We start from the raw sequence: 27,217 nt of genomic DNA on the forward strand, positions 1-27,217 counted from the left end.
TGGATGCCATTGGCTTCTCAGCTGCCTGGGCACAAACTGCTCATGTTCGGCTCTGTCGATCAATACCCCCAGGTCCCTTTCCATGAGCAGCTTTGCAGCCACTCTTACCCAAGCCTGGAGCATTGCATTGGAGTTCTTGTGGCCCAAGTATAGGACCAGGCACTGAGCCTTGTTGAACCTCATCCCACTGGCTTCTGTTCCTGGATCCAGCCAGTCCTGATCCCTCTGAAGAGCCTCCTGCCCTCCAGCACATCAACGCTCCCACCCAGATTGGTGGTGTCTGCAGACTTACTGAGGGTGACCCTGATCCCCTCATCCAGATCACTGATAAAGAGATTCAACAGAACTGGCCCCAGTCCTGAGGCAGGGGGAACAGTGCTTGTGGCTGGTGCCAACTGGATTGAACTCCATTCACCACCACTCTCTGGGCTTGGCCATCCAGACAGTTCTTTACGCAGTGAACAGTGAATGAGTTTACCCTTTCAAGCCATGAGCATCCATTTTCTCCTGGAGAAGGCTGTGGGAAAAGGTGTCAAAGGCTTTACTAAAGTCTGGATAGAAAACGTGCACAGTCTTGGCCTCATCCACCAAGTGCGTCACCTTGTCACAGAACATCAGGTTGGTCAAGCAGGACCTGCCTGTCATAAACCCATGCTGGCTGGTCCTGATGGCCTGCTTGACCTGCACGTGCCATGTGATGGCACTCCAGGTGATCCATTCCATGACCTTCCCCAGCACCAAGTCAGTCTGACAGGCCTGGCTGTGTCAGGGTCTGAGGAGGTAGATGTCCTTATTGAAGGTGAAAAGGAAGTTGCACCGAGATTTGTTAGAGGAGGCAGTTCTGGGTGAGTGGTTATCTGGGAGTTTGACAGAATCCCAGAACGGTTTGTGTTGGAAGGGACCTTAAAGCTCCTCCAGCTCCAACCCCTGCCATAAGCAGCAATACCTTTCATTAGAGCAGGGTACCCCAAGCCCCTGTGTCCAACCTGGCCTTGAGAACTGCCAGGGATGGGGCAGCCACAGCTCCTCTGGGCACCCTGTGCCAGCGCCTCAGCACCCTCACAGGGAAGAGCTTCTGCCTAAGAGCTCAGCTCAGTCTCCCCTCGGGCAGGTTCAAGCCATTCCCCTTGGCCTGTCCCTGCAGGCCCTTGTCCCAAGCCCCTCTCCAGGCTCCTGCAGCCCCTGCAGGCACTGGAGCTGCTCTCAGCTCTCCCCTCCCTGCGCTGCTGCTCCTGCTCGGGGCTGCACCCAGCACACGGAGGGGTTCTGGGCTCAAGTGCTCACTGAAGCTGGGTCCTGGGGAGCTTCTCACCCAACACCCCAAGTCCTGCTCCTTGAGGCTGTATTAGTTTCCTGCAGGGGTGATACAGGTGATGGGGATGTTGGAGCTCCCTATGGGGGGACATTTCCTCTCGAAGTTCATTTACAGTGCTTGTCAGGAGCTGCCTTGGGCTGGGACGGGCACCTCATGTCATGGGAGCCTCCTGGGCTGTGTGAGTGCAGGGAAATTCCCTCAAGGACAGCACATGAGGTCTGGGTGTCCCTTTAGAAACAAGGTCCGAGTGTCCCTGTTGGAACAAGGTCTGGTTGTCCTTGTGGGAACGAGGAAGCACATCTCCCAAGCTCTGCAGGGAGATGTGCTTCCACGATCTCCCCACGGAGGTGAGGTTGTGCCCATCCCCAGGTGAATGGTGTGTCCCTGCACTGTGCGGAGCATCACGTGGCGGTGGAAGCTCTGCGTGGATCCGGCAGCTCCGTGTCCATGACGGTTCTGCGGGAGCGGATGGTGGAGCCGGAGAACGCCATCACCGTCACAGCGCTGCGCCCCGAGGATGACTACAGCCCTCGGGAGAGGAGGGGTGGCCTTCGCTTCCCGGAGCGGCCCGAGGGAGCAGCTCCCACCGAGAGATATTCCACCTGCCTCGTGCGCAACGAGAAGGGCCTGGGCTTCAGCATTGCTGGTGGCAAAGGCTCCACACCCTACCGCGCTGGTGACACGGTCAGTAGTGAGCCCATGGCAAGGAAGGTGCTTCATCCTGCCTCTTGGCACTGCTGGAGCAGCACAGGGTCTTCCTTATCCCTTGGGTGCGGAGCATGGCAATGTGATCCCAGAGCTCTTAGGTCAGGGAAGGAGAGAAGTTCCGGAGGAGGTGGGGCTGGGGCTCACAGTCCCTGCCAGTGACATTTAATCCTCCCACTGTCCTCCTGACATATATTCCGGGCTCTTGGCCACGTGGAGGCTTTGCTGCAGCCGGAGGTTCTGCAGAAGCCGAAGAGGGTTTGTGTGGAGCGAGGAGCAGATGGGAAGTGCCAGGACAGGGGAGGGGAAAGGGCTGGGATGTTCCTGCTGTCCTGGAGTGATTGTGGGCAGCCAGGCCGTGGTGACGGGCAGCTTGGGCCGCTCTGACCCTTGTGACTGTGTTTCAGGGGATCTTTATCTCACGGATTGCAGAGGGCGGCGCAGCCCATCGGGACGGGATCCTGCACGTAGGAGATCGGGTCATCTCGGTGAGTGGAGGCATCTCACTCAGCTCCCTGCCCTCCCTCACACTTTTCCTGCCATTACAGCTGGATTTTGAGGGTCCTTTTCTCAGCTCCTGAGCCTTCTGGGGGAACAGTTCATCTTGGTGGTCCTGCCCCTGCCTGGTGGGTGCAGTTAATGCTTCCCTTTTCCCTGCACGCTCTGTGTGAGTGCTTCACCATTGGAAGCTGTGTCCTGGTGTCTCTCCGGAGCTGGTAGGACAGCCTGAGAGGGCTCTGGGCAGCACGGTGTGTGTAGTGGGAACCCTTTGGGAACAACTGACTGTCTCCCTGTGGGAAGCAGGGTGGCAGGGGCAGCGGAGGGAGGCTCCATGTGCTGGTGTGGAGCTGGCAGAGCATCCCACGGTGCTTCCCTCTGCTTCCGTGTGAAACTCCAGCCCCGGTTTCCCTTCCTGTCTGTGCTGGTGGTTTGGATCTCGCTGCTGCCTCTAACCTTGAGTCTCTCTGCCTCACATGTGACTTGCTCCCATCCTGTGGGAGTGTCTGCTGAGCCTCCTGACCCTCTTCCCAAGCTGCATGCTGCCTCCGAGGGAAGGCTCCTGCATCCTGCTGCTGGTGGTGGGTTTCTGGTCCAGCTCTTGTGGTAAGAGCATGTGTTACCACAGAGCTGGCGTGAGTAAACACTGATACAGCCTTGTCAGTGCTGGCTTCTGTCTGCTCTATCCCTAGGCTGGGGGCTGTGTTATATTTGCTCTGGCACAGAATTTCAGTGGAGCTCTGGCCCAGGTCTGGCACTGGTGTCATGGCAGAGACTTGGATTGTGCAGCATCTCTCCCCACATCTTGTGCTCCCCTTTTCTCCCCAAATCAAGCCTTAACCTTAATGGTTGTCAGCTAAACATTTTGGATTTGATCATTGTGTGGTGCTCCACTGGTACAGAGGCATGACTGAGAGGCATGACTGAGAGGCATAACTGCAGACACAGAGCCTATCACGTGGCACTGACTTGCTCTACCTGTGGCTGGAAGGAAACAAAGGACCCCAGAACAGAGTCAAAAGTCCAACCTTTCCACCCCCCATTAGCAGCTCTATTTATATCTGTGGGAGCTTCATAGGAAAAGCTGATGCAATTCCCTAGTTAGAGCTTGCAGTGTCTTCAGACTGCAGTGTCTGGGCTCAGGGCTCACACAGCTCAGGGCCTTTGCTAGATGTGGGTGAAGCATTGGTGGCTTTAGTCCTCTCTCAGCCCTTGCAGCAGTGATGAGTTCTGGCATAGCTAGAAAGATGCCCATGCTGGAGAACATGGTCCTCTGCTCTCAAGGGCGTTACCTGTGCTGAAGTGTGTGTAGTCATTCAGAGTGCTCAGTTATGATGGAAGTAGGAACAAACCATTATCTTCCAGGAGAACACTTCCCTGCTCTGCACTATTCACACAACTTCTGTGCCTTCCAGCTAGTGTTTGGCTGTTGCTCTTCCAGCAGCCGTGTCTCTGGGCAGCAGTTGCCTCAATGCCTTTTCTGCTGGTGGGGGTTCCCTGCTAAGGGTGATACCAGTCATGTAGTGTTGCATCCTGAGGCCTCTCATATCTTCAGTGACATTTGTCCTCCAGAGTATCTGCTCTCTGTAAGAGGAGTGTGATCAGCTCTCTTGAGTTCTGCTGTCTCTGGTGAAACCTGGGGCTAGGTTGGAGCTGTGGGGCTGTGCTGGCCCAGTGATGGTGAGTGTCTGTTCTCTTCAGAGCAGTGCCCTTACGGCATCACGGGAATCCCCTGTTTACCACAACTCTTTTGAGGCAGTGGTTGCCCATTTTTATTGGAAAGCTTTTCAGGATGTGATGATTCCTGGGATGTGCAGTGCAGGTTGCGTGTGTTCCCCTGGGTCTGCATGGGGAGAGCAGGAGGGGCCTTGTTAGCATCATGTAATTATGGAATGGTTTTGGTTAAAGGACCTTAAAGCTCTTCCAGTTCCAACCCCCTGCCACAGGCAGGGACACCTTACACTGGAGCAGCTTGCTCCAAGCCCCTGTGTCCAACCTGGCCTTGAGCACTGCCAGGGATGGGGCAGCCACAGCTTCTCCGGGCACCCTGTGCCAGCGCCTCAGCACCCTCCCAGGGAAGAGCTTCTGCCTAAGAGCTCAGCTCAGTCTCCCCTCTGGCAGGCTCAAGCCATTCCCCTTGGCCTGTTCCTACAGGCCCTTGTCCCAAGCCCCTCTCCAGGTTCCCTGCAGCCCCTTTAGGCACTGGAGCTGCTCTAAGGTCTCCCCTTAAGGAACCTTGTCTTCTCCAGGCCGTAGCAGCCCAGCTCTCTCAACCTGGCTCCAGAGCAGAGCTGCTGCAGGGCAGAATACAGGTGGTTTCATAGGCTCTGCAGGCAGAAGCCCATTTCCAGAGCCATACTCTCCTAGTCATGCCTCAGTTCTCACTTTTCCAAAGGGTTCTTGTTTTCTTAGGAAAAGCAGTACAGCACAGCCTCATACTCTTCCCCTGTGCTCTAAATCATCCTGGACTTCTCTGCAGGGGAAGGACTGGGATAGCTCCTTTTACTTTCTTAAGGGAGCTTTGAGTACATGGATTGAAGAGCCCAGCCTGGATCTCTCTTCAGAGTTAACACCCACAGAACTCACCAGTAACTGACTACTAACTCCCGACCTTTCTGTTATATGTATTGTAGTGTGTCTTGAGAGTCATCATGAGAATCTTGAGATTCATTTGGGTAGTGGAAGACTTGGTCAGGGAGCTGAAAGGGGAAAATGTTGGAGAGTTTCTGTTGTGGAGTGGGAATCCAGCAGGGAGAGTGCAGGACTGGGAGCAGTGCCTAAGGGCAGCTGGTTTTTGGGAATAGGACTGGAAGTATACTGATTCTGGGGGATTTAGGGCAGCAGTAGCACCAGGCAGCACATGGGATCCCAGTGAGAGCAGTCTGATTGCTGAGGAATTTGGCAGAATAATGTAACTCCTTGGCACGTGGAAAAACGTTGGAGCAGGGAAGGACAGACGAAAGTCCCCTGAACTGCACTGGTTGGCCTTATTCTCTTGCAAAACAGAGACTTAGCAATAAAGACCACTGCAAACTACCTGTCCAGAAGCTGGGAAGGCATCATGATTGCCAGGTGATGGAGAGGTTAGTGAGAGGGGCTGTTACATACACTATTCCTCTGAGTCAGAATGTTCTGTGTCCCTGTTCACTAGCCTGGGGAAGTATCACTGGATACTTTCGCTCTGACCAAGTCTGACCATTCTCATCTTCTTGTCTATAGCAGAAAATGTCAGTGGGGATGTGTAAGGTCAGGAGCAGAAGCTGCTGCAGCAGGTCTGTCTGGGAAGTATTTGAGCCTTGGTCTGGTCATGAAAACCTGGGACCAACCCTCTTCTGCTTGTCGTCTTGGTTAAAAATCAGTGTATCAGGTAGACAGGAGGATCCAAGGGACCCCCCTTCCCAGTTCACTGGACACAAGGCTGCCACTGTTCCCTGTTCCCAGGTCCAGCCATGAGGAAGGCTATATGCGCATTCCAGAGATGAAACATCTTGCAGCCATGGCTGGCCACAGATTTACACAGACGAGAATGGGGACAGCACCTTCACAGGCACTCACATAAGCACAAGCAGATCCTTACAGGGCGTGGACAGCAGAGACAACCCTGTTCCTGTCCTCTGGCTAATCATAGAATCATGGAATGGTTTGGCTTGGAAGAGACCTTAAAGCTCCTCCAGTTCCAGCCCCTGCCAGGGCAGGGACCCCTTCCACTGGAGCAGGGTGCTCCAAGCCCCTCTGTCCAGCCTGGCCTTGAACCCAGGGGTGGGGCAGCCACAGCTTCTCTGGGCACCCTGTGCCAGCGCCTCAGCACCCTCGTGTACCATTGGAGTGATTCCATTAATGGTCCATCTGTGAGTGTCTCGAGTCTTTTGTCCCCACGATCTGTGTTTCACTGAGCTCTGTGCACTCGTGTGTTGATTTATTATCTTTCCTGCTTATTGCCTTGTCCCTTGTGCTCAGCAGCCGTTACCCAGGTACCTTCACATCCTTCCCCTTCCTGCGTGCCTGGGCAGGCTGGAATTGCCTCCACATCCTTATGCTCTTCTTCTGTGGCTGGTGCCAAAGGTGTCACTTTGGGGACAATCCTTTGTGTAGAGGAGATGCTGTGGGGCTGAGAGTTCCCTGTCTGTGTCCACATAGTTTGGGGTGTCTTTGCCTGTTTTCTTCCATGTCATGAGCAGGTTGGGTCAGGGGGTGGTGATGGAGGTTCTGGACAAAGCCTTGTAGGCTGTTTGCACTCAGCCTTGTCCAGAAGCTGTTATTGGGAGAAGCTGGGGAGTGACTGCAGTGTTTCTGGGAATCAGTGAGGAATCAGGCTACAAAATCCACTTGCTGTGGCTGTTACAAATTCACATTATTATTTCATCAACTGATCAGACTCCATCTCAACAGCTGTATTTTCATGTCCTCAGAGCTCATTTTGGGAAGCTTTTCCAGAACCTGAGGACTAGAAACCTTGCAATTTTCAGCTTCAACTTTGTCATGGCAAGTTCCATCCTTTGGCAGTGTTATAGCTCAGCTCTCCTCTCAGCATTCTGGCCCTCAGACATTGATGGAGAACAGCCACGTCCTTTCTGGTGCTTTGGGTTCCCAGGCAGGCTAGTTTAGACGTTAATGTAGAAAGACTGTTCCCTGCCTCTCGCAGCAGCTTTTCTATGTGCATCCTGTGAACTTGCGTTAGATCATTCTTGTGCGTGTGAAGGATGAGAATCGAACACAGGTCCAGCTGAGTTCTCTTCAGTGTTTGGTCTGAATGTCTTTGGCTTCCCTGTCTGTTCTGGAAGAGCCTCTTTGTCTTTCACTGATACCACAAGTTGTATTCTTGAAATTATTTAGCAGAGTATACTGGATAATGGGTTCTTGTCCAGAAGAATTCCAGTTTTCCCTGTGTGTCTCCACTTGGTCACTGTGGATCAGCAGTCTCTTTCTCAGCCCTTCCAAGTGTTTTCAAACCTGGGGTACACTTTTTATGGCTTAAAACTGACATTTTTCCCCAGCCCACCATGATCTTGCCCAGCATTGGCAGCCCAGTGACAAGTCCTGGCACATCAGCTCATGCTCTCCAGTGCCTGTGTCTGGGCTTTTGGAGTGATTGATGAGCTCAAATGGCTGAGTGCAAAGGCAGCTGATGCTGTGGCACATTAGTGTGCAGTGGCATCACTTGCAGGAATCGCTGTTTTGTCTTCATCCCATGTTGAGATCTCTGGAGCCATTCCTTTAATGTAGTCTCTTGGGCTTCTTTTGCCATGACCAAGTAGGAAAGCTGGAATGCAAAGCCTGGAAGGAGTGGCAGCGACTCTCCTGCTAGTGCTGAGCCACAGCATAGTCAGGGCAATAGCCAGGTTTGTGGTGCTCCGGGAGGTACAAGGGGCAGTGTACTTGGTCTTCATGATCCCCTGGAGCATCACTGATGCCTTTAGGGCTTGAAGGTGTACAGGGAAGGTGGAAAAGGGGCTAGTAAGCTGGTCAGGTGGAATCAGCAGGTGCCTCTTCCCTTTGCAGTTAGGAAGGAGTGGGGTAAGTTACAAGGTGCCCTGGGGAACAGGCTCTTGAGAAGGGGCAGTTCCAGCAAGGCACGAAAATACACCCTTAGGGTGTTGGCTGCGTGTTAAATGGCAGGGTGTACTCGGGCCACGGTCTGACGCTGAGTTTGCGGGTTGTTCTAGATCAATGGGGTAGACATGACAGAAGCCAGGCATGATCAGGCAGTAGCGCTGCTTACCGCATCGTCCCCCACCATCGCGCTGCTGGTAGAGAGACAGGGTGTGGAGCAGCTCAGCGACGGAGATGCGCCTGGCGCAGCACGGGCACGGATGCACTCACCACCACCACCCCCCGGCCCTGGTCCCGGGGACAGCCCACATGAGGACACACCAGTGCCACTGAAGAACCACCTCTCCAAAGGGATGGAGGATCAGTATCCCATCGAGGTGAGGGTCTGCTGGAATCACAGAACCATGGAATGGTTTGGGTGGAAGGAACCTGAAAGCTCAACAATTTCCAAACCCTGCCGTGTACAGGGACACTTTCCACTAGAGCAGGGTGCTCCAAGCCCCTGTGTCCAACCTGGCCTTGAGCACTGCCAGGGATGGGGCAGCCACAGCTTCTCTGGGCACCCTGTGCCAGTGCCTCAGCACCTCCCAGGGAAGAGCTTCTGCCTAAGAGCTCAGCTCAATCTCCCCTCTGGCAAGTTCAAACCATTCCCCTTGGCCTGTCCCTACAGGCCCTTGTTGCAAGCCCCTCTCCAGGTCTTCTGTAGCCCCTTTAGGCACTGGAGCTGCTCAAAGGTCTCCCCTTAAGGAGCCTTCTGTTCTCCAGGCTGCCCCAGCCCAGCTCTCTCAGCCTGGCTCCAGAGCAGAGCTGCTCCAGCCCTCTGGAATATGGGATAGTATAATCTTGAATATTTTTTATTTGAAAAATCAGTACTCTGATGAGGGCTGGCAGCTGTGTTACTGGCGTGTGGAGAAGTAAAAGGGAACCCTCTTGTTCTATGGGTACTTACCTTGTGCTCACACCTGCCAAACATCCCCAACTCCGTGTTTTTCAGTGTTTGTGCTCCTTACAGTATCCCTTATTACCTTTGACTCTGCTGCTTGTTCACTCCAGGAAATTCATCTTGTGAAGGCAGGTGGTCCCCTGGGACTCAGCATTGTTGGAGGTAGTGACCATTCAAGCCATCCATTTGGGATTCATGAACCTGGTGTCTTCATTTCAAAGGTAGAGTCTGAGCTCTTTAATTATTGGGTTAAGATGAAGGATTTTGATGCAAGAGTCTGAGAAGTACAGCATAGGCTGAAAACGTGGGGTGTGGGAGGGACGTGTACACACGTGAAGTGTTTATAGCAGACATGCTGCTGCTGTTCTAGGAGTCTAAATTGCATGTAGAAGCCCCTGAAGGTGAGCTGTTTGGGGAGAGTTAGCTTTTGAACTTGCTGAGCTTGTGTCAGCTTTTCATGAATGCTGGAAAGCTGAAGGCGCACAAAGCCAGTCGGCACACAGCGAGTGTTCGTGGGGTTCAGATGAAAATGGTAATATGATAATAAGAATATATTGAATTAAAGCAAATCTTCCTTCATTCTTTGTCAGTGTTCACAAATTGGGGAACTTAGATTGCCGAAAAAGAAATCAAAACAGGCCTCAGAGAATGTTGGAGAACAGCCATGGGACACAATCAGTGTCTCTCCAAGGACAGATGGACTTCCCTTCTCTGGCTGTAATATCAATGCCTCTTTGTAGGTGATTCCCCGTGGACTGGCATCTCGCAGTGGGCTCCGGGTAGGGGACAGGATCCTGGAGGTAAATAGCATTGACCTGCGCCATGCTACCCACCAGGAAGCAGTCAATGCCCTGCTCTCCAACACCCAGGAGCTGACCATGTTAGTGAGGCGAGATCCACCACCACCGGGTATGCAGGTAGGTTCTGAGTAGAAGAACTGGGGAGCATCACACTCCTCTTTTTAGAAGGAACACTTTTGAAGGCAGTTTCTGATCTAGCTGGAAGTCTGGGATTAGTATACAACCAAACTTCCAGTTGAAATTGCCTCATCTCTTGGCGGAACCCAGGCTCTTATAAGTATTTGTCTAGTTGAGGACTGTGGAAGGTCTCTTGCCATGCTTATGTGAGGCTGTGATCAGAGAGTGATCAGATTTCATGAAGACCAGACTTGAAGAGGAGAGAAAAGAGCAGAGCCTCATCACAAGCATAAACTGTGCCCAATGAGTGCAAGGTCGAATTCAGGTCCTTTTCAGGGTATTTAGAATATGACCAGCTACTAGGAGTGTTTCATCTACAATTTCAGTCTGATCTTGATCCAGAAACAAGGAGACCTGTGCTGTGTTCACAGGAAATATGCATTGAAAAGGCTCCAGGAGAAAAGCTGGGCATCAGCATCCGGGGTGGAGCAAAAGGTCACGCTGGAAACCCATTTGATCCCACTGATGAAGGCATCTTCATTTCTAAGGTACCAGACACTAACTCTGCACTTGGCTGCATGCAAGGACTGCTAGGGAAAAGGGAATGCCTATGGAATTTGATGTGCTCTCTCCACTTATCACTGGGTACATCAGTTCTCCTGGAGTATTCGGAATCCACTGAAGGAGGTCATCTCTTTGCCTTTATTTTGCCTTGTGTTTCTTCTCTTGACTTTATTTTTTTTTCTATCACATGAATCCACATATCTTTCCTTTCCCCCTCCATTCTTGTTGCTTTCCCAAGTGTTTATGGCCTTCCTGCTCACTAAAACCTGCATGGTCTCCTTTCCTTACATTCAAAACATTACGAATTGCTCACCTTTCTCCTGTGCAACACACTGCGTGATTCTGTTCCCTTTCCTTTGTGAACGACAGCTTGTGTGCATGCTAATTTGGCATGTCCCTTTTCCCCAAGAAATATCACGTATTTTCTTTTCAACAATACCCTATATAAGCTTATGCTTCTCCTGACCTTTAGCAAAAAATATTGCCTCTTCTTTCCTGCTAGCACAGAGTGTAGGGATAAATGGTGTCATTTTTGGTTTTGCTGCTGGCCAAAAGGGGACTCTGGATGTTCACATTAATGTCACTGGTTCCCTCTTTAACTCGTATAGTAAAGTAGAAATTGTGCTCTAGCTCTAGAGGTCTTAACAGTCACAGAATCACAGAGTGGTTTGGGGTTGGAAGGGACCTTAAAGCTCATTCATTTCCAACCCCCTGCCATGGGCAGGGATACCTTCCACTAGAGCAGGTTGTTCCAAGCCCCGTGCAGCCTGGCCTTGAACATTGCCAGGGATGGGGCAGCCACAGCTTCTCTGGGCACCCTGTGCCAGCGCCTCAGAACCCTCACAGGGAAGAGCTTCTGCCTAAGAGCTCAGCTCAGTCTCCCCTCTGGCAGGTTCAAGCCATTCCCCTTGGCCTGTCCCTACATCCCTTGTCCCAAGCCCCTCTCCGGCTTTCCTGCAGCCCCTTTAGGCACTGGAGCTGCTCTAAGGTCTCCCCTTCAGGAGCCTTCTCTTCTCCAGGCTGCCCCAGCCTGGCTCCAGAGCAGAGCTGCTCCAGCCCTCGCAGCAGCTCCGTGGCCTCCTCTGGACTCACTCCAACAGCTCCACATCCCTCTTGTGCTGGGGTCCTGTCATGGTTTAAGCCCAGCTGGCAACCCAGAACCATGCAGCCGCTTGCTCACTCCCCCCACTTCCTCCCTTCGCTCCCAGAGGGATGGGGAGCAGAATCAAAAGAATGTAACTCCCACGGGTTGAGATAAGAACACTCCAGTAACTAAGGTATAACACAAACCACTGCTACCACAAATAATAATAATAAGGGAAATAACAAGGGAAGAGAATACAACCACTCACTACCCACCGACTGATACCCAGCCCGACCCGAGCAGTGATCTAGCCCTTCCGGATAACTCCCCCCAGTTTATATACTGGCCATGACGTGCTGTGGTATGGAATACCTCTTTGGCTAGCTTGGGTCAGGTGTCCTGTTTCTGCTTCGCCCCAGCTTCCCCTCCTCCCTGGCAGAGCATGAGACTCAGAAAGTCCTTGATCAGAATAAACATTACTGAGCAGCAACTAAAACCATTGGTGTTATCAGCGCTGTTCCCAGGCTGAAAGTCAAAACCACAGCACTGCACCAGCTACTAAGGAGAAAAACGGCTGCTACTGCTGAACCCAGGACAGGTCCTCATTCCTTGCTGGATGGTGGACACTCAGAGTTGCCACTTAACCCTTTCTAATAATTGTCTGCCTGCACAGAAATACTCATCATTTGTTATTACTTGTGTATAGTTTCTTTACCTGAGTTTTAAAAGAGGAAATTCACTCTATCAAAGCAATAGTTGCACATTCAGCTGCAGTATTTGTAATAGCAGTAAAAGAAAACTTGAGTTTATTGTAACTTACAGTTATTTTTAATGATTAGAATCATAGAATAGTTAGGGTTGGAAAGGACCTTCAGATCATCTAGTTCCAGCCCCTTGCCATGGGCAGGGACACCTCCCACTAACCCATGTCACCCAAAGGTGTCATTAGGTGTCATTACGTGTGGGTTTATCTCCTTCAGGGGATTGGGGAGGTTTACATGTTAGCTCCATTGCAGGCTTAGTTTACACGCCCCACTTTTTATTCTCACTAGTGGTTGTTTTGGCCTGCGAAGCAGCAAAGCTCTGAGCTCTTCTCCTCTCCCTTATCTGTCACATCAGCTTGATCTCTCGTATCTGTCCTAACCCTGGTGATTTCTTCCTTCTCCCACCTGAGCTGTATATTTCCAGTAACTGAGAGACAAGGTAGTGCTTTTGCTTCCCCCTCCCCCTGGGATGTCTTGATTTCCACTTTCTGTCTCCTGAGTTTTCCTTAATTTGCATTTCCATTGAGTCCCTTAATTGTCATTTTTTCTTAAAGTTACAATGAGGTTTTTCCTTGGTAAAACTTCTCGGTGAAGTGTTAGGACTTGAAGACTATGAGTGGTATAAATTAGACCTACAGGTTGAAATCCATGGTGTGTCTCAGTGGGGATAGCTCAGTGTCCCTCAGGGATGTCTCTATTGAGGATTACAGATGGCACTTGGCTTTAAGGACATTTTTCCTGCATTAACTTCACCTCCTCCCATTATTTCTGGGTGTTTTACTCTCACACTGTGCACTTGCTGTCCCTGGAAAAAGAAACTGTGAGTACTTGGTCTTGTTCTGTTCAGCTGCATGTGTCCACTTCTGTGCATGCACACACACTCACTTCCACGTTTTCCTTCCCAGCCCTGAGGAACCATGTGCAGCATGCATGGCTGCTTCCTCTCACCCCAGTCCTTAAAGTGAAAAGTGCTGCAGCATGTTTTCTCTCTTTTTATAGGCACTTTATTAAACATGTATCCGTTGGGTTTTCTCCAAAGCAGCTCTCATCAATCCAGTACACCCTCATGCCTTTGCTTTGGTTTAGGGATTTTTGCCTCTCTGGGTCCAGCAATACATGGTGTGCAGTATCCTTCCTTCCTTTCTTTCCTTCCTCTGATGTTACCTGTGCCTCCACCCCACACTGACAACCAGCCACATAGGTCCTTGCATTTCCCACCCCCAGCCACCAACTGCGTGTCTCTTGTGCTCTCCTTAGCCTCTTGTAGCCCCACAGGCTTGCTTGAGATCCGTGGTGCAGACACACTCTTTCTGCAAAGCCCTGGTGTAGCACTGCCCATCACTCTCCTTGGAAAGCTTGGTCCCATTGTCCTTTGGCTTTGAGGCTGGGCCTTTTGAACTGAAGCTGTTTGTTTGCCTCTGCTGTTCCTGGTGGGGTCTGTTGAGATGCCAGATGTACCCTCATCTCCATTTCCAGCCTGACTCTGTACATGCCATTTTGTTCCAGGCTCTTTGCTTTCCCATTAGAAAAAGCAGTGCCCGATGGTGGTTCTCTTCCTTTCCCTAAGGCACTGGAAGTTATATCTGGTATTTCTGTTAGTTCCTGGTAGCAGCTTCTCCTGTCAGCACTTCAGTTTTTTTTCTTGCTTCCCCAGCTCACATCTTTCTCCTGAGCCTTGTGTTTGCTTGTGTTTGGGGGTTTGGTTTTTTTCTTTCACTCTATGCCCATAGGTAGTCCTGTTTTCCTGTTACAAAAGGAAAAAGAAGACTAAAATTCCTTGCCTTTCCTGTCTTTGTCTTGGTGCCAGAGTTTGCACTTGCATTTCATTCTCTCCTCAAACATACCTGGATGCTTGCATTCCTTCAGACAAGCTGTGACTTTCATGTTCCTTATCAATGCACTGCATGTAGTTGCTTTCCCTGTGACTGCTTGTGTATGTGAGGTAAGTGGGAGTTCCTGTCACTTGCTGAGGAAAGAAAACAGGAATTAGACGTTATTTCCCTGAAAGAGAGGCTGGAAATCAGACAGGCATCATTATGGGTTGCTCCTGTCTATGCCTCAGTTATCTTTATCCACGAAAGTTATCCCTGTCCCATTTTCTGCCTCTCTCCCAGTAATAAATTCCTCCACTTTCCTTTCTGTGAAAATAAACTGGGGGCAAGAGCTTGCTTCCTCACCCACTGCACTGACAAAACAAAAGCAGTTTCTTTCCTTGGAACAACACATTCCAAATAAAAATTCTCTTTATCTCCCAGAATAAATTCCTTCCGGACCTCTTTCCTTTACCAAATTGTTCACATTCTTCCTTTTCTGCTCTTTCTGTAACTAGGTGTAAGTACTTTCAGACACTGTCCCTGACATGCAGCTGCAGCCTTTCCCCGTCTCCTTTGTATCCTGTCCTCTTTCATCCCTTCTTCCCAATGGTTCCCAAGCTCTCTGATCCTCTCTTAACCTCCTTCGGTGATACCTTGATTCCCCGCATTGTGTTCCAGGTGAGCTCCTCTGGGGCTGCAGCCCGGGATGGCCGTCTGAAGGTGGGAATGCGGATCCTGGAGGTGAACCATCAGAGTCTGCTGGGAATGACGCACACGGAAGCTGTGCAGATCCTCCGAAGTGTGGGTGACGCGCTCCTCGTGCTGGTGTGTGATGGCTTTGATCCCAAGGCCGCAGCTGCCATTGAGGTGAGGACTGACGTGCAGCGTGCCCTCGCAGTGACCAGTGCCACAGGGATCCTATCTCTTTCTTCAGAGAAGATTCCTGGATCTTTCCAGCTGTTTGCTGTAGGTTATTTCTGGTTGATTGGGTTTTGGTTTTGAGGTCCCTGTCTCAGCGTCTGGTCTCGTGCTCTATGAACTGGAGGTGATTGTCATAACTGGAGGGCTGTCGTAAAAGCAACAGTATCGAGACTGTTTCTTGTGCTGCTTACAGAAATGTTCACGATGTCCCTGCACTGGTTGGAAGGGGAGTGTTCACACTAGTTTTCTCCAGGCTATTTATGCCTGCTTTTTCTTGTGCCAATGTATATTTCAAGCAAATTGCCTGTTTATTGGTGCCTTTCCCCCCAGGGAAGCACTTTCCCATAGCAGCCCTGTGCCTTCACAGCTTACTTTTTTCAGGGTTTAGCAAGTAAGCATTTTTATTCTCCACTGGAGTATGTACCCAGTCACTGGTCACCTTATTCCCTGGCTGTACCTGGTTCAACTTAAATTCATCTTTCTTTAGAGCTCAGGTTCCTTGAGAAATTGACAGCTGAAATGACGTTTCAAGTTCTGGAAAGCTCTGACTTGCCTAGGATTGATTGTCTTGGTACTCTCTGTCTGGGAGCCCAGGATGTAGAGCTTTTTGTATGGCATGCTGTGGGCTTCCGCCATATTTTACTGTCCTTTTGCTTTCTAGATGTCCCCAGGAATTATTGCAAACCCTTTTGCTGCTGGTATTGGACGCAAGAATAGCCTGGAAAGTATCTCTTCTATTGATCGGGATTTAAGCCCTGAAGAACTGGAGATCCTACAGAAGGTGGGTGTTCTGGCTACAGCTGGGAGGAGGATGGGTAGTGGACTTCCTTCTTATGGGATCAGCAGTTCCCAGCACTTTTGTCAGGAATGCGCTAGGATGGGACTCGGAAGTCTTCATGAGCTTACAGATGCTCCAGTGGGAGAGAGCACTCGGTGAAGTGGCTCTAACTTTGGTCTCTCCTAGGAGATGGAAATGGTGAGAGAAGCAACTCAGTGGGAGAGAGAAGAAATGGAGAAAGTGGTGAGACACTTTTCATGTAGCAGAGTCTGTTCTTGGCAGCAGTTCTGCCAAGCCTGTGAAGCCCAAAGAAAATGCCACAGCTCATCTCTACTCAGTCATTCGTGCTGTGGGGGCTTTGGGCCTTCCCTCCTCATAGTGCACTGCTCACTCAGCTGCTTCTTGGCTTTGCCATCCCTGCCTGTGCACCTCTCTGGTGGAACTCTCCTGTTACTTACAGAGTTCATCTTTGTTGCCTGCTGGTACCTCCTGGCCAAGCTGCAACTTGGAGAACAGCGGTCTCTTAGCTGGGAAGTGCCACATTCAGTCGGTTCTGTCTGTACAGCCCTTCATGACCTGGCAGAGCTTTTCTGAGCAAAGGTGGGAACACACAGCTCAGAGCTGCCCTGAAGTGAAGTTGTGGCACTGTGAGTCACGCACATGCTTGTGCTCCTCAGTTTACATGATCATTTTTGTGATCCATTATGAGCGTTCTGTGTTCCAGCATTTCAGTCTTTCACAGGGAGATGAGCAGGGCCAAGCCCTGAGAGGACTTGGGATTTCCAGTTACCTCTCTTAAAACTGTAATTTATGCAGTCAGATTCTCTTGGAAGATGAAGGGAAATGGAATTCTTCAGTGTTCTCAATTAGGAATCTGCCTCCTTGGCTCTGCTTTGCAGGTGTTTCTTCACGTTTCCAATTCAGACAATCCTAATGTTTCTCTAGGTTCTTCCTCTAGTTATAATCACTCAGCTTGTTTCATATTCGCTGCCCCACAAGAGTGTGGTTGTGTTGGAAATTCCTGATGGGGGTGATCTTTGAATTTAGTTAATACTCGAGATTTTACTTGATTTGGAAAAATGGTCAAGGTTTTGAATAGATGATGGCACAAGCTGTAAGAGGAGACAGCAAAGAACAAGGCTGGATTAAATATACATATATATATTTCATATCTCTATAAGCCTGCTCTGCTTTCTGTCAGTGACTGCAGTGGGCTGTGCAGGATGTGACTTTATGGATCATTGGGGTAGGGAGACAAAAGACATTCAGTATGTGGCAGAATCCCTTTGGAAGCTTTGCATTATCCTTGCTGGCCTACTGATTAAGCTGATGTGGGCACATGCCAGGATAAGACATGGGATTTCTGTCCTTAAGATCTGCAAGGTGTCCTGATGGTGTTTGTGATGTGTACTTAGATAGATCTTCCAGTGGAATGATCTTATAGAATAATCTTAGAATCATAGAATCCCAGAGTGGTTTCTATAGGAAAGGACCTTAAGATCATCCAGTCCCAACCCTCTGCCATGGGCAGGGATACCTTCCACTAGAGCAAGTTGCTTCAAGCCCCTGTGTGCAACCTGGCCTTGAACACTGCCAGGGATGGGGCAGCCACAGCTTCTCTGGGCACCCTGTGCCAGTGCCTCAGCACCCTCACAGGGAAGAGCTTCTGCCTAATATCTAACCTGAACTTCCCCTTTCAGTTTGAACCCATCACCTGTTGCACAGTCCCTGATGAAGAGTCCCTCTCCGGCATGTAGTTGAAGATGTCTCTCTTATTGCAGGGGGGGTTGGATTATATGACCTTTAAGGGTCCCTTCCAAACCAAACTATTCTGTGATTCTGTGAATCATTTGGGTAGGAAGGAACTGTCACAGGTCACTTGGTTCAGCTCAGAGCAGAGCCAGTTTAGATCAGATTTGGGTTTTTTCTATGAAATGTCCGGCTCCTTCCAGAGGAGGGAACTGAGAGTGGTTTGCTGTGGTTTCAGAAAGCCTCATTTTGTAGTGTTACTGTTACAGCAAAGGGTTTTCCTACCAGGTTTAGGTTGGCAGCATTTGGGTCTGAACACTCTCCAGGAGTCTTCAGGTACTGTGTGTTGTTACCAGCATTTCTAACACCACTGGGTGAAACAAGAGCAAGTCTGGCCCAAAACATCTGTCTGAGCAGGCTGAATGAGTTCAGTCTTAGGTAGACAAAGGTTCTCCCAAACTTAATGCTGAGATAAAAATACCCCAGAGACTTTGTCAGAAACCAAACCAGGAAAACCTTCCCTATTGGTGATACGGCCTTGGTCGTATCTCATTTCAAAAGTGCTCATGTTACTACAATAGCTTTTGATGGAAAACTTGCACTTGACACTTTATTGCAAGGGTTAATGTGAAAGAAATCAGCTCGGCAATGACGAACCATTCAGCCGTATCAGCCATAGTCAGCAATGTTTCAAAACCCTGGTGGGCCTCTTCTAACACATATCCAGTATTGTTCCTGGAGGCTGAGCAGCACCCAGTCACTGTGCTTCATCCTTCTGGGGTGTTCTCCTTTGGAAAGATTGTAAAACAATATTCTGAGACCACAGTGACACGTACCTAAGGACCTCTGAGGTCTGTATTCCCATACACTGCCTTTCCTCCCACTACAGCAGGGCTCAGTGTAATGAGTGTAGTATGTCCAGCCTCTGCAGTATGTCTGTAGCTGGTGATCACCAGAGGCCAAGACCCCCTCCAGAATCGTTTGTGCCTTGAAAAGATTTCACATTTTCTGCTTCCCCTTCCATTGGGGTACAAGGAGGAGGTGGCACCAGATGTTTCAGGCTCCTCTGATGTCTCGGAATCCATGGTCAGAGACCCAAGAGCAAAGATATTTTCCTGCTGCTGCCTTTTAGCATGGCCTTGAAACCGGGATTCTGTCTCTGTTACTGGATTTGATGATTAAGTTTATAGCAGTGAAGGAGCCAGCACTGTATGGTTGCCATTGTAGTAGTGCAGGAAGTTCCCGCCTCAGTACCAGATGCTCAGTAAATCTATTTGTGTTACCATTTCTGTGCCTTTTCTCTAATACCTTCAGCATTTCATGTTCAGTCTTGAACAAGAGTGATAGAGATCAAACCTGTCTCCTTGCAGTGAGTTTGGGAACTGGAGAAATGGGAAGAATTTTGGCTCGTCTGTAGAGGTTTTCAGACACCACTATTGCACTCACTGCATCCATCTCAAGTTCAAGTTCAGTTCTTTGATAATTCAGTTTCTAATAGAAATGCCAGTAATTTGGACTCTCTACAATGCACTTCTCTATCCCAGCTCTGTAGCTGTAATTTCTCTAGTCTTAATCCAGAGCTTCCCCAGATGATGAACTCAGAGCTGAACTTTGAACATTCCACAGCTCCATCTAGGCTGGCTCGTGCTCTTGTCTCTTTTCAGCTTAGGACCTCAGGGGAGGATCACACATACAAGATTACTGTCAGCATGAACACTTGGCCAAAAATAACACTTGGCCAAAATAAGCATAACCAGATTCAGAGTAGACTTTAGCTTAAATATCCCTAAACATCCCTTTGGTTCTTGTGATCTTCCAGAGCATTAGTGTCTTCTCGTGTTGCTCAGTACTGTCTGGAGATCGGGGTGTGATGTGGGGCACTGGTTTTGGCAAAGCTGAGATGCTCTTGAAGAGAAGGGCCCTATCAGAATTTTTAGTTAGCTGCTCTGTATTTCTCAGCTACCTTCCACCTCCCTTCCCTCCAGCCTGGAGACTTCTGGACATGGGGTTGCAGCAGTCAGGAGGGCTGCAATAAGCAGTAGAACAGCAGAATGATGCTGCTTTTGTCCATAGCCCTCGCCCAGCAGCACAGGAGCTGGGCAAACAGGCACAGAAGTATAAATACACAGAAATCATTCTTCAAGACAAGTAATGTCAAGACCTTCCTCTTGCAGCTTGGAAGCAAGCCCGTAGCTGAGGCTTCTGGGGTTAGTCTTTGGTCGCTCCTGTGTTCTGCTGGTGGCTGAGAGCTGACCAGCTCATTTTAGCCTGCCTTATGCTTAGACAGTTCCTGTCTGTACATAGAGTCTTTTGGTTGTGATGCTATTAATAAGCATGTGATTTTTTTAGGTCTTTTTCCTTAGTTTCTTAGTAGCAGCTAGGCCTGTGCTCTGTAGAGCTGTTTTCCCATTTCCTTCCAGCCTCTCCAGTCTGTTCTCTGTCACGATGTCTGTTCTAGCAACCTTCTTCTTTCCCTCAGTGATGCTGTAGCTTGTGCTTGGCGGGGGGGGGGGCTTAGCTCCCTTCGCTGCTCCCCAGGAGTGACCCTGCTGAGGACCTTGGAGACATCTGCTCTCTAGCCTTCAGCTGGTGACACCCTGGCTGGTGTTGTATGGGGTGTCTGTTCCTATCTGTTTCGCTGGTGGTAACTCCTGCAGAATTCCAGCTCCTGTTTCCCCAGGCCCAATGTATGTGCTGGGTTTCTGCCCATCCTTTCCCTGTCCCAGCACTGCTCATGCTCCTCTGTTCCCTCTCCGGAGTTCCTGCCCAGCATGGTGATGACCTCTTTCCATCTTTCTTTGCCTGTGCTGCTTGGATGCTGCTCTGACTCTATCCTGTCTCATGGAAGGAGTGGATGCGTAGGGAGCGGGAGGCAGCCACCCAGCAGCTTGAGGAGGAGGCAGAGGTGAGGAGCACGGTGGGAGGGTTGGAGAGTCACAGAAAAGGGACACAACTGGCCTTAAAGGCCATGGAAATCTCTAAAAGTGCTTGTTCCACATAACTTCTGTTCTCCATTTTCTGCATCCCCCAACAGACTTGACTTTGGGGTATAAGGGAAGATACCAGAAATGAGGAAATCTGTAATGGGGTTCAGGAAGGAATGGTGAAAAACAATGGTTCGAAGTAGAAAGGCAAATGGGAAACAAAATTCAATGAAATTACACATGAAGTGTGAATTAAGGCTGATAAAAGATACAGTAGACTGTAGATTTGCAGTCTCATGTGCCTCCAGATCTAGGCTGGGAGCCTTTCTGGGTGCTGTTTGGAGAAGATGGGTACGTATGCCACATTCTCCTCTCCCCCGTGAGGGATGGGCATGTACATGGGAGGTAGGAGGAATGGGGGGATCTGTGCAATGGTGGGTGACTGAGGGCCAGGGCATCAAGTTCTCTGCAGGGTTTCTCAAGCCTGGCCCCTGTCCTGGGTGCTCATGGTTGTGTTTGGAACAATTCCAGGTTTATTTCCAGGCAATGGGAACTTCCTGCAGAGTTTGGAGACAAGGCCTTGGTTGTTACTAAGGGTAGTTTCCTTTTAATCGCTCTTTCTGGCTGATGTAGTTGACTTCAGGCCTGATCTCTTCCTGGTGGTTGTGTTTTTGTGCTCCCCCCTCTGCAGAACATCACCAGTGAACCTTTGAGGCTGGACTACCGGACCCTGGCTGCTTTGCCCAGCACTGGCCTACAGAGAGTCAATCGCGCTGTAAGTGGGGCCTGTGGGTCTGTGGGGCGGGCTGTGGTTGTTCTGTTGCCCTGTGTCCTGGGTGAGAGATGACATCTCCACAGGGGAGAATCAGGAAGCAGAACTGTGGTGGACTTTGACACTGTCTGAGGCAGGAGGTGGCCACAAAACATTAGAACAAGGAAATGAGCAGAGCAGAGAGCTAGGTTGTGTTCAAATGACCTGTGTCATTGCTGAGATGCCAAAGGAAATGTCTCAAACCAGAGAGATAGAACAGCCCAGCAGTAGGGGACACATGAATGGGAGAGTGCAGTGGGTGTATCGTGGAAGGAGGCAGCTACTGCAAGTTGCAGAGGAGGAAGGGGAACATTCTTCCTGACTCAGAAGATGACAGTGTTGTGCACATGGCTTAGCTGTAAATTCATCATGAGGTGGTATTCAGAAAGGAGAAGGGATGCTGGGTGCTGATACCAGAGGTATTAGAAGAACATGAGCATCCACCTGGGACTGCGGATGGTGAAGTGGCAGTAACTGCATGTTATGGCTTAGCCCTGACACAGCCTTGGCTACGCCTCCTCTGGAGCCTGCATTTTAGCCCCTGGTTTGTGGTGGCAGCTCAGCTGAGAGAAAATCCATATTTCACAGATTTCACAGGTTACAAAATCATCTCTCTCCTTTGTGTTGTTTAAAATCCCACCCCTCCATCCTTGCTTCCTTTGGTCATGTTTTATCTTCTCTGCATCATACCTATTGCAGTAGGTTTCTGCCCGCTTCTTCACACACTTTCTGTCTTCACCTCCATTCCTTTCCTCTTATTGCAGCAAGACCACCCTTTGCTGTCACCATCAGATTGTGCATTCCTGGCTGTTCACACAGCAAAGGATTATCAGGAAAAGGTTTAATGTATTTTTAGCATCTCTTGGGGTAAGTCAGCAGCTGGAAACAAGGGGAGAGCCAGCCCCATGCAGGCAGCTGCCTCTGCTGCTCAACCCTGCTGTCATTCAGAGCAGAGCAGAGCAGCATTTGTGTGCAGGGCAGTCCATGTCCACCAGGAATGCTGGGTGCTGGAATGTGGGGCCAAACACACTGGAATGCCGAGCTGTATGGGTGGCATCTATAAATGGCCCATTTTGGGGGAAGAGCCAATTGGTGCCCACGCTGATCTTTTTCCAGCTGTCATTTGCTCAGCCCTGTCTTTGCTCTTATCCTGAGTGCAGGGAGATGTGGGCTGCAAGGACAGGGAGGTTCTGGCATTCCTTCAGGAGCTGCCCCTGGCCGTTTGGTGACTGCCTGTGAGGAAGACTTGGACATGGATCAGTGTCATGTCTGGCCAGCAGAAAAGCACAGGGTTCATTTAGCAGGTGTCAGGGTGACTCAGTTATGTGACTGATGCTATTGCCTGGTTCCCATAGTACTTTTTCTGTCTGCGTATCCTTTGTTGCTGCCCAGCTCCCTGAAAAGGAGTCTCAGGCCCTGCTGTTCTCACACTGCTGAGCAGGAGCTGCAAATGGATTGTCATGGATTGTGTGTGGAATTTGTCCTGAGGTTTCCTGAGCATGGCACCTGCAGAAGGGGCAGATGGTGTCTGTCTTGGGTTAATCTTTATTGCTGTGTACTGAGCCTTTTGTGAGCCAGAACAAGGGCTGACTGAGCTGCAAGCCTGCTTTGTTTGTATACCTCTAAAACCCCAATGCAAAACTCCAGTTGAAAGCTGCATGGAAGTGCTGATCTGGGCAATGCCCTCAGGCTGTGCCAGCTTCTCAGTCACTTGATGTCTGCAGAGTTTCAGATGGCTGGGTACTGCCATCACCTAATAAAAGAGCTATTGTAGCCTCTGTCTTCTCCATTGTATAGGCTTGAAAGCTGCAACCATGAATGACTGCTGCTAGCAACAGCAAAACATTTAGAATCATCACTGTAGGAAATGGAGAAGACTTACATCTCTCAGCAGTGTGTTCCCATGGCCAGTTCATTAACAATCTACACTTTCTGGCCTGAATCTGTTTCTCTTCAGCTTCTTGCCATTGATTCTTTCTCTGCACTTGTCAATGAGATTTCAAATTAGATTTGTTTTGGTGGCTGGGGCAGTGACGGATTGGAAGTGAAATGCATTTCTTCTGCCTTTGCCTTGGCAGACACAAGGTAAAATGTGATGGTCCTGCCTGAATGACAGAGGCAAGGCTGGGAAAAGCACACGGCATTGCCCAAATCTTTGCTTACCCCAAATGGAAACTGCTGCTTGTCTGATAAAAATAGCTCCTATGAAGCAGGGCTGGCACACGCTGCAGCAGCGCTGGAGATGAAAGGGAGGGGTAGATGGAGCTCAGTTCCCATCATTCCCATGAAGAAAACGGGGGTTGAGGCTCCCCATCAGACTTCATGCAGGCTGGAGGAGGTGTCCATCTCCACGGTGCTCTAAAGGCATTGTTTGCTTTTTCACTCTGTGCAAAGCAGAGGCAGCCGTGGGGCAGTGGTGTTCCCCTAGAGCCTGGCTGCGCAGTGTTTGTGCTCTTCGGCCTGCAAGGGACAGTGGCAGTGGTATTGAGGGGCCTGCCCGGAGCCCCAACAGACCCAGTGTGTGATGGTGGGTGCCTGGGACTGCTGCCACTACAGCATCCCCAGTGAGCAAATAACGTTCCTGAAAGTGCTTTTTGCCTGGTGTAACTTAGTTTGCACTGGAGCCCTCACTGGTGTAGGGAAATGAAAACTGGAATTGGGAGGATTTTATTTGGGTTTTTTTGGTAGGTGTTTTTACATTGGAAAGTCACATAGCTACAAGAGCAAAATATCTAAGGGTCACACAGGCTTCATGATCTGAGGAAACAGGATATGAGCCAGGGCCCTTCCAACGACTGCCTTAGGTTGGGCTGGGGGCTTGGGGAGGGCCCCAGACATTCCTGAGCCTCTCAGCTGCCATTGTAGTCACCACCCAGCCCTTGAGAGCTATTTTTGTGAGCTGCCATGACAGAGGAGCTGGAGAATGCGCTTTGAGCAGAAGAGCTCTTTCTGCTCCCTGGCAGGCACTCGGGTAGAAGATTTGATCACTGCTTTCTGATTATCTCTGCTTCCCTGAAGAAGGCTTTGGCTGGGGTAACAAACTCTCTTTTATGGTATTCAAAGAAGAAAGGTCAGTGCTTCATCTTGGATGGGTACAGCTGGGCCTAGGCAGAACTGGAGCTCTGTTTTAGTCCTACCTTCAGGAAGAATGCTCAAAGGGATCTGTGCTCTGTTGGCTGTTATTTAGCTCTCTGTTAGTTGTTGAGGTGTATTTTGGTGAAGTGGAGCCATAAAAGCTTGTTCGCCCATGCAGGTGTGATGCAAACGGGTGGCGTGATGCTCTGGTGATGACTGTGTGACTGTATGGAGGTGCACTGGAGGGAGGCAGGGAGTGTTCCTCTGTGTGGAACTGCTTGGAAGTCTGAGGGGTGAGACAACTGATGTTTGGCCGTGCGGTGGTAGAGTTGAACTGATGATGCGCTGCAGTGAGATGGTGAGGTTGTGCTTGCGCAGGTTTTGGCAGTCAGTTGCTGGAGAGCAGCGGTGTGAGCTGCTGGAGTGTGGATGAGAGCTGGAAAAGTGCAGGGAGTGTGCTTGTGCCTGTCCGCTACTTGGTGTGTGTGTGTTGCATGCTGACTGCGACTCTTGGAAGGAGCATTGGGGATCACAAGAGTGGTGGTAGAGCAGAAGTGAGGAAAGGGATGGTTGTGTGGGTATTAGTGCTGGAATTCTTCTCTGCCCTGTCCTTCAGCATCAGCTCTATATTTTCTTCCTCCTCTCCTTTACTCTGTTCTTCTTACTTCTTTCTGATCCTTTTGTTTTCCTCTCAGCGTGCTCAGTATAATCAGGCCAGCTCCAGAATGGAGAGTGACTGCACTGTGCTGTCCATGCCGGTGGCACAGGACAGCCGCGATTCATGCCCGGATCCGGCCATCAGAAGCGTGGCTGCCCTTCCTCGGGACTCAGCATCGCCCAACGCATGCACGAGTGGGGCAGAAAAGCCCCTGGTAGACAAGCAGGACCCTGCAGGTGGCCCCGTGTCCCAGGAGCAGATGCCGGAGCAGGAATGCCTGATCGACTCCCAGCCCATCCTCTTCAGCCAGAACCCCTTCGTGGTGGCGAACCGCAGGGGCAAGGCCGGGCTGGGCGGCCCGCCACTGGGCTATGGCAGGGGGGGAGTGCTGCAGACCAGCCTGTACTCCAAGGCAAGCTCCAGCATGGTGTGTGGCATGCAATCACGCAGGCAGGGCCGCCGGTGCTCAACTAAACCCCTCTGCATGCTCCGGTCCCGCCTAACACAAGTACTTCTGAGCGTGGCCTGCAGGGAATGTCGGGCACTGATGGTTACTGAGATGTCTTCCAGCCACTAATGAACCGGTTCCTGCCGAGTGTGCACTGCTGAGCCCCCTCTGAGGGGAGGCAGCCACATCGGGCAACTTCAGCAATGCCAGTCATGAGTCCAGTTCTGGTGTTCCCAGCATAAGGACATGGAGCGGCTGGAGAAAGTCCATAGGAGGACTCGAGGAAGATAAGGGGCCAGAGCACCTCTGCTCTGGAGACAGGCTGAGAGAGCTGGGTTTGTTCAGCCTGGAGAAGAGAAGCTGCATGAAGACCTCATAGCAGCCTTCCAGTATCTGAAGGGGGCTAAAGGATCCCACAGAGGGACTCTTCATCAGGGATTGTAGTGATAGGACAAGGAGGAATGGCTCTAACCTGCCAGAGGGGACATGGAGATGAGCTCTTAGGCAGAAGCTCTTCCCTGTGAGGGTGCTGAGGCGCTGGCACAGGGTGCCCCAGAGAAGCTGTGGCTGCCCCATCCCTGGCAGTGCTCAAGGCCAGGCTGGACACAGGGGCTTGGAAGTGGAAGATGTCCCTGCCCGTGGCAGGTCCCTCCAACCCAGACCAGTCTGGTATTCTGGGATTCTATGACTTCCCCTGTGTCAGTCTGGGTGGGCAGGAGTCAGGCTCGTAGCTGTGGTGTTCCCCATCTGCTGGGTTGTGAGTGGGGCTTGTAGAATGGTGGTAGTGTCACATGTGGGTATCTGGGCCTGAACACAGCCGTTTTTAGACTTGTGAAAGCTAAGAGGCAGTGCAGCTGACATGGTTTATCTACAGCCCAGGAGCACACTGTTCCTTGAGGAGACCTTTTAGTGTATCCAGACTTCCCAGTTTCAGGGGAAAACTTTCTGCTCTGGGAAATCTGTGTTTAGCTTCCTCATTGTTGCACAGGAAACTGTGGCAGAGCAAGGACTACACCCAAAGATACTATATTCCAGGTTAGTGCTGGCACAAGGTGCCCAGGGAAGCTGTGGCTGCCCCATCCCTGGCAGTGTTCAAGTCCAGGTTGGATGCAGAGGCTTGGAGCACCCTGCTCCAGTGGAAGGGGTCCCGGCCCATGGCAGGGGGTTAGAACTGGATGAGCTGTAAGATCCCTTCCAACACAAACCATTCTGTGAAGGAAAGCAGTGGTCACAAAGCACTTTTTGAAGGTAGACTTTATGTCAGATCAGCTGTCATCAGACCGGAGGTGAGTGTCACAGGTAGCTGGAGCTCATCTAATTCCATGTGGCTGTCAAAAGGGATCGTTTCCCACTGCCTGCATGTTCGGTGTGCTGGCACCAGCACTAGAGCAGTCATATCAGATGGATTAGGGAGCTGGAGTCCCTGAGAGCAGTATCGTAGAGCAGCTCCTGCCTTGGGGGTTGGCAAGCTGATGTGCTGGCACGTGGTAGGACTTGGACAGCAGTAGCCAGAAGCAGGGTGAGCAAGAACACTCTCTGAAGTGGAGGCATGGCAGTGTATCAGTTGATCCTGCTGTGTTCTCTGTCATTACAGTGCTAAGGAGGATCAGATGTTTTCTGTGCTCCAATATAAGCTTCAGATCATGTCTCCTGGCTTGGTCAGTAGAAATACCGTTAGCTAAGGCTGACTCAAATCAAA

The 27,217-nt window shown here is 50.5% G+C and overlaps 1 protein-coding gene across 37 annotated transcripts in view; it reads left to right on the top strand.

Moving 5' to 3' along the window:
• The window catches only part of SCRIB (scribble planar cell polarity protein), a 101,166-nt gene that overhangs the window by 45,578 nt on the left and 28,371 nt on the right, over nt 1-27,217 (top strand). For 22 of the 37 annotated variants that reach the window (XM_061353860.1, XM_061353868.1, XM_061353875.1 and 19 more), the window contains 11 exons: nt 1,685-1,999; nt 2,428-2,508; nt 8,182-8,445; nt 9,122-9,232; nt 9,752-9,928; nt 10,360-10,476; nt 14,833-15,021; nt 15,737-15,856; nt 16,040-16,096; nt 20,451-20,507; nt 21,218-21,301. In XM_061353860.1, the coding sequence (XP_061209844.1) occupies nt 1,685-1,999; nt 2,428-2,508; nt 8,182-8,445; nt 9,122-9,232; nt 9,752-9,928; nt 10,360-10,476; nt 14,833-15,021; nt 15,737-15,856; nt 16,040-16,096; nt 20,451-20,507; nt 21,218-21,301 (1,572 nt within the window). Of the gene's footprint in view, nt 1-1,684; nt 2,000-2,427; nt 2,509-8,181; nt 8,446-9,121; nt 9,233-9,751; nt 9,929-10,359; nt 10,477-14,832; nt 15,022-15,736; nt 15,857-16,039; nt 16,097-20,450; nt 20,508-21,217; nt 21,302-25,107; nt 25,977-27,217 lie in introns of those variants that run through there. The other 15 variants (XM_061353870.1, XM_061353880.1, XM_061353883.1 and 12 more) reach the window with 7 other exon arrangements.

This window comes from Neopsephotus bourkii, unplaced genomic scaffold (assembly GCF_033783945.1).
Source record: "Neopsephotus bourkii isolate Nb327-2 ecotype Australia unplaced genomic scaffold, CSIRO-AGI_Nbou_v1 NB_705, whole genome shotgun sequence".
Classification (NCBI taxonomy): domain Eukaryota; kingdom Metazoa; phylum Chordata; class Aves; order Psittaciformes; family Psittacidae; genus Neopsephotus; species Neopsephotus bourkii.